Source organism: Cebus imitator, unplaced genomic scaffold (assembly GCF_001604975.1).
Source record: "Cebus imitator isolate Cc_AM_T3 unplaced genomic scaffold, Cebus_imitator-1.0 Scaffold228, whole genome shotgun sequence".
Lineage (NCBI taxonomy): Eukaryota > Metazoa > Chordata > Mammalia > Primates > Cebidae > Cebus > Cebus imitator.
The window spans coordinates 2,454,407-2,461,365 of record NW_016107543.1 but is presented as its reverse complement, the minus strand read 5'-3'; the positions used below and the strand labels follow the sequence as shown (position 1 = coordinate 2,461,365).

Below are 6,959 nucleotides of genomic sequence, written 5' to 3'. Positions count from 1 at the left end.
TTTTTTTGAGACAGAGTCTCGCTTTTGTTGCCCAGGCCGGAGTGCAATGGCGCAATCTTGGCTCACTGCAACATCCGGCTCCAGGGTTCAACCGATTCTCTTGCCTCAGCCTCCATAGTAGTTGGGATTACAGGCATGCACACCATGCCTGGATAATTTTGTATTTTTAGTAGAGACAGCGTTTCTCCACATTGATCAGGCTGATCTCAAACTTCCGATCTCAGATGATCTGCCTGCCTCGGCCTCCCAAAGTGCTGGGATTACAGGCCTGAGCCACCATGCCCAACCAAAACTTCACTAATTTAAATGGTACCAGACTTGTTCTTTACCACTCAGCAAGTAGGACTATTAAGAAAAACTAGTGTGCATAATACATCTGATATTACCAATGCAGTACAGGCAAGCAAACAGAAAAGAAAGCAGATGATCAAAGCTTCTGATGAATTAACACCTGTTCATCACCAGATTCCTGCTTGTTTACACTATTAAAACCTAGGAGTAAGTACTGGGCAGGATAGGTCAATCACCAACTGCACACCAATGTTTACTCAGAAAGCTGGCAACTGAGAAATGCTAAAGAAGCAGGCATGTTTCTCCCACACTGAACACAGGGAATGGAATAACACTGAAAACCCAATGTGTGTGTGAATACTGCAATATTAGGTCTAATTATAATACCAATTAACAATTTGAAACTGAAAAGGGTCAGAGGAGAACAGAAAAGAGTGTAACCTTATTTGGTTACTATGTTACCTGTTATTCAGCAAAATGTTAGAACACTTAATATCCCGATGCAGGAAATTCTTTTTGTGACAGTAATCCAATCCTTCCATCAGCTGTTTCATGAACGACTTGATATGGTCCTCAGAAAAGTGCACCAAACCAGATTCTAGCAGTCCCATTAAGTCATGGTCCATATACTCAAATACAAGGTAAAAGGCACCTACATAAGATGAAAAAAAATTAAAAACAAGCAAAAAAAAAAAAAAGAATGCTGAAAAACAATGTGTCAAGTCCTATTACAATTTTGGAGTTGACTGCAGACTCTCTAGAAAAAAACCCTTAAATTTTATAGATGAAGAAAGTGAAACTAAGAGTAGTTGAAGAATTAGTCCTTCCTAGTAATAAATAACAGAGCTAATATTTGAACTAATCTTCTGTGGCTGGTAATCCTAGCACTTTGGGAGGCCAAGGAGGGCGGATCACTTGAGGTCAAGAGTTCAAGACCAGCCTGCTCAACATGGTGAAACTCCCATCTCGACTAAAAAAAGATACAAAAATTAGGCAGGCATGGTGGCATGAGCCTGTAATCCTACCTACTTGGGAGGCTGAGGCGGGAGTATCACCTGAACCTAAGAGCCAGAGGTTGCAGTGAGCTGAGATGGCACCACTGCATTGTAGCCTGGGCAACAAAGCAAGACTCATTCTCAAAAAAAAAAAAGCGAATTAATCTTCTGATTCCTAGTCTAGTACTACTGCATGGACTACTCACCTCTTCAGGGGGCAACTGCCCTGATTAGGCTGCATTACTAGACTTTTTTTCCTTGCTTTTTTTTTTTTTTTTTTTTTGAGACAGACTCTAACTCTACCATCCAGGCTAGAGAACAGTGGCACAATCTCGGCTCACTGAAACCTCCACCTCCTGGTTCAAGTGATTCTCCTGCCTCAGCTTCCCAAGTAGCTGGGATTACAGGCATGTGCCACCACACCAAGCTAGTTTTTCTATTTTTAGTAGATACGTTTTCACCATGTTGGTTAGGCTGGTCTCAAACTCCTGACCTCAGGTGATCTGCCCACCTTAGCTTCCCAAAGTGCTGGGATTACAAGCTTAAGCCACTGCACCCAGGCTTTTTTCTTTCTTTTTTTTGAGACAGGGTCTTATTCCGTTGCACAGGCTAGAGTGCAGTAGCATGATCACAGCTCACTGCAGCCTCAAACTCCTGGGCTCAACCGAACCTTCCACCTCAGCCTCTCAAGTATCTGGGACTACAGGCACATGCCACCACGCCCAGTTAATGTTTTTCATTTTTGGTAGAGACAGGATCTTGCTATGGTCCCCAGGCTGGTCTCTAACTCTTGGGCTCAGGCAATCCTTCCACCCGGATATCCCAAAGTGCTGAGGTTAGAGGCATAAACCACTGTGCTCAGCCTGTCTTATTAGACTTTAATGACCTGTCAGTTACCAAATTACAGACCTTAGACCAGAGCCAGCCAGCTGCTTGTTGCTATAAGTGAAGTTGTATTTCTAACACAACCATGCCCATTTATTACATATTATTCATGAGCAGTTTTGTAAAGGGTTTTATACAAGTTAAAGGGACTCACTAACCCAGGGATAGTACAACAAATGTGTCATAAATTACTAGTGAAATTCATAGCTGGACATGGTGGCTCATGCTTGTAATCTCAGCACTTTGGGAGGCCAAGGCACACAAATCACCCGAGGTGAGGCGTTTGAGACCAGCCTGGCCAACAGGTGAAACCCCATCTCTACTAAAAATACAAAAATTAGCCAGGCATGCGTGGTGGCAGGTGCCTGTAATACCAGCTACTCAGAAGTCTCAGGCAGGAGAATCACTTGAACCCAGGAGGTAGAGGCTGTAGTAAGCCAAGATCGCAGCACTGCACTCCAGCCAGGGAAAAAACAGTGAGACTCCGTCTCAAAAAAAAGAAAGAAAATCATAGTACTTATGAATTGCGAGAAAAACGAATCAATGAATTCAATCTGTTAAATTTAGGGCTGTGTGCAGTGGCTCATACCTATAATCCCCGCATTTTGGGAGAATGAGGTGAGAAGACTGCCTGAGTTTTAAAAACCAGACTGGGCAAAATAGTGAGACACTATCTCCACAAAAAAATTTAAAAATTAGCTAGGTGAGGCCGGGCGCAATGGCTCAAGCCTGTAATCCCAGCACTTTGGAAGGCCGAGACGGGTGGATCACAAGGTCAAGAGATCAAGACCATCCTGGTCAACACGGCGAAACCCCGTCTCTACTAAAAATACAAAACATTAGCTGGGCATGGTGGCGTGTGCCTGTAATCCCAGCTACTCAGGAGGCTGAGGCAGGAGAATTGCCTGAACCCAGGAGGCGGAGGTTGCGGTGAGCCGAGATTGTGCCATTGTACTCCAGCCTGGGTAACAAGAGCGAAATTCTGTCCCAAAGGGAAAAAAAAAAAAAAAAATTAGCTAGATGAGATGGTGGATGGCTATAGTCCCAGCTACTTGGGAGGCTGAGCCTTCCCAGTAGCTGAGAATCTTTGAGCCCAGGAGTTCGAGGCTACAGTAAGCTGTGACTGCACCAATCCAATGTACTCTAGCTTGGGTAAGAAAGCAAAATTCTATCGACAAAAAATTTAGAAAAGAAGTATCTTGGAGAGATTTAGCTAAGACCTCAAATTAATAAGAAAAGCACTAGAAATGCAAAAGATACGTAAGCAAAGGACACCTCAAAAGAGACCAGGTATGTTGGCTCATGCCTATAATCCCAGCAATTTAGTAGACCAAAGCAGGAGGACTGCTTGATGCCTGAAGTTCAAGACCAGGCTGGGCAACATGGAAAGATCCTGTCTCTACCCAAAATTTTTAAAAGCTAGCTAGGAGTGGTGTCTAGTCTAGCTACTTGGGAGGCTGAGGCAGGAGGATCATTTGAACCCAGGAGTGCAAAGTTACAGTGAGCTGTGATCTTATCACTGCACTCCAGCCTGGGTAACACAGCAAGACACTGCCTCTACAGGAGAAAAAAAAATTAAGTTAACCAGGCATGGTGGTATAGTCCTCTAGTCTCAACTACTCAGGAGGCTGAGGCAGGAGAATTGCATTAGCCCGGGAAGCAGATGTTACAGTGAGCCAAGATCAGGCCCCTGCACTTCTGCCTGGGCAACAGAGAAAAAAAAAAAAAAAAAAGAGAGAGGGAGAGACAAAGTAAATAAAACCAGTAACATGGAAAAAACTAAAAATATAACAAATATAATCTAAAATGACATTGGCTGGGTGTGGTGGCTCAAATCTGTAATTCCAGCACTTTAGGAGGCCAAGGCGAGCAGACTGCTTGAGCTCAGCAGTTAGAGACCAGTCTGGGCAACATAAGAGATCTCATTTCTACTAAAAATAGAAAAATCAGCTGTGTGTGGTAGTGCATGCCTGTTATCCCAACTAAACAGGAGGCTGGCTGAGGCATGGAGGATCGCTTGAAACTGGAGGTTGAGGATGCAATGAGCTGTGGTCACCACTGTACTCCAGCCTGGGCACACAGTGAGAACCTGTCTCAAAAAATTAAATTAAAATACAAAATAATAATAATATGCTTAACCTATTCAGATGATAATTTTTTTTTTTTTTTTTTTTTTTTTGAGATGGGCTCTGTTCCCTGGGCTGGAGTGCAGCGGCACAATCTCGGCTCACGGCAACCTCTACCTCCCAGGTTCAAGCAATTCTCCTGCCTCAGCCTTCCCAGTAGCTGGGATCAAAGGCGCCCAGCACCATGCCCAGCAAATTTTCACATTTTTACTAGAGAGGGATTTCTACTAAAATTACAAAATTTAGCCAGGCGTGGTCACGTGTGCCTGTAATCCCAGCTACCTGGGAGGCCAAGGCAGGAGAATCACTTGAACCTGGGAGGCGGAGGTTACAGTGAGCTGAGACTGAGCCACTGTACTCCAGCCTGGGTGAGACAGTGAGAACCCTGTCTCAAAAAAAAAAAGGACTAAAAGCAAATATACCAAAATGTTAATATTAATACTTTAGTGGTTTTCCATGGACGGTAGTATATTGGAAAGAAGTGACAGAGAAATTACTACCATCTTCTTTTTCTTCTTCCTCCATATTTTCAATTTTTCCATGAAAGGCATGCATGCATCATATCCATTCATGGACTTATTATTTTATAATTAAAAAAATATATATGAGGCCAGGCATGGTGGCTCACACTTGTAATCCCAGCACTTCGGGGTGCTGAGGCGGGAGGAGCACTCTAGGTCAGGAGTTTGAGACCAGCCTGGCTAACATGGCAAAACCCCCCGCTCTACTATATATACAAAAATTAGCCAGGCATGTTGGCACATGCCTGTAATTCCAGCTACTTGAAGGGCTGAGGCACGAGAATCACTTAAACCTGGAAGGGAGAAGTTGCAGTGAGCTGACATCACACGACTGCACTCCAGCCTGGGTGACGGTGCAAGACTCTGTCTCAAAATGAAGAGACAAATAAGAAGGAAAAAAACTTTCGGAGGCCAAGGCAGGAGGATCATCACCAAGTCAGGAGTTCCAGACCAGCCTGACCAACATGGTGAAATGCCATCTCTACTAAAACTACAAAAACATTAGCTGAATGTGGTAGCACATGCCTGTAATCCCAGCTACTCAGGAGACTAAGGAAGGAGAATTGCTTGAACATGGAAGGCAGAGGTTGCAGTGGGCCACGATTGTGCCACTGCACTCCAGCCTAGGCGACAGAGCAAGACTCTGTCTCAAAAAAAAAGGAAAGAAAGGAACAGTCTACCTGGTAAAAATGTATGTCTTTGCTAGTACCTTTGTCCTTCTTGAAATCCAGTGCATCTTGTTTATCTGTGACAATTTCCTTCATGTTAACAACACTTCGGTGAATTAACTGACGAAGGATTTTGATTTCACGAATGGCTGTGATTGGGAAGCCCTCTTTCTCATTGTCTAATCTCACCTTCTTCAGAGCCACTAGTTCTCCTGCCAAAACAAATATAAACTTTTATTATCAATGAGCATTTTTGGCCACTATTGTGAACTAACAATATATGCCCTTGCTCTAGAAGACAAACTTAATGCCTACTTTAATGCTTACATATAAGATACTTTTACACCTTTAAAAAGTAAACTCTAGGCCAGGTGCAGTGGCTCACACCTGTAATCCCAGCACTTTCGGAGGCCAAGGCGAGTGGCTTATTAAGGTCAGGAGTTCGAGACCAGCCTAGCCAATGTAGTAAAACCACGTCTCTACTAAAATACAAAAATTAGCCGTGCATGGTGGTGGATGTCTGTAATCCCAGCTACTCTGGAGGCTAAGAAAAAAAGAATCACCTGAACCGGGGAGGCAGAGGCTGTGGCGAGCCAAGATCCAGCCATGGCACTCTACCCTGGGCAACAAAGTAAGACTCCTTCTCAAAAACAAAAACAACAAAACAAAACAAAACAAAAAAACTCTATATTCCCTTTCTCGTCTTTAATTTTTTCTCAAGACATGGAAATAACTTTTAATTCAATATTCAGGTAGGTTTTCCAGTTATTTTTATTTTATTTATTATTTATTTATTTATTTATTTAGAGACAGAGTCTTGCTCTGTGGCCCAGGCTGGCATGCAGTGGCACTATCGTGGCTCACTGCAACCTCTACTGCCCAGGTTCAAGCAATTCTCCTGCCTCAGCCTCCCAGGCGCCCGCCACTGCTCACAGCTAATTTTTATAGTTTTAGTAAAGATAGGTTTTCAGCATCTTGGCCAGGCTGGTCGTGAACTCCTGACCTCGTGATCCACCTGCCTCAGCCTCCCAAAGTGCTGGGATTACAGGCATGAGCTACCACACCCGGCCTTATTTTTATTTTTTTGAGATGGAGTCTCCCTCCGCCTCCTGGATTCAAGAGATTCTCCTGCCAGAGGGTTCCAAGTAGCTGGGATTACAGATGTGCACTACCATGCCCAGCTAATTTTTATTTATTTATTTATTTATTTTTTAGAGACAGCATTTCTTCATATTTGTCAGGTTGGTCTCTAACTCCCAACCTCAGGTGATCCGCCCACCTAAGCCTCCCAAAATGCTGGGATTACAGACATGAGCCACTCTACCCTGGCCTAATTTTATATTTTTAGTAGAGTAGCTAATTTTTTATTTTTATTTTTATTTTTATTTATTTATTTTTTTGAGACGGAGTTTCACTCTTGTTCTGCAGGCTGGAGTGCAATGGCGCGATCTCGGCTCACTGCAACCTCCACCT

The 6,959-nt window shown here is 43.5% G+C and overlaps 1 protein-coding gene across 1 annotated transcript in view; it reads right to left on the bottom strand.

Annotated features, from left to right (window-relative positions):
- The window catches only part of CDK12 (cyclin dependent kinase 12), an 84,724-nt gene that overhangs the window by 38,220 nt on the left and 39,545 nt on the right, over positions 1-6,959 (bottom strand). The window contains exons 4-5 of the mRNA XM_017497180.2: positions 5,528-5,717; positions 754-943 (exon numbers count right to left, since the gene is read on the bottom strand). Coding sequence (XP_017352669.1) covers positions 754-943; positions 5,528-5,717 — 380 coding nt within the window. The remainder of the gene's footprint in view (positions 1-753; positions 944-5,527; positions 5,718-6,959) is intronic.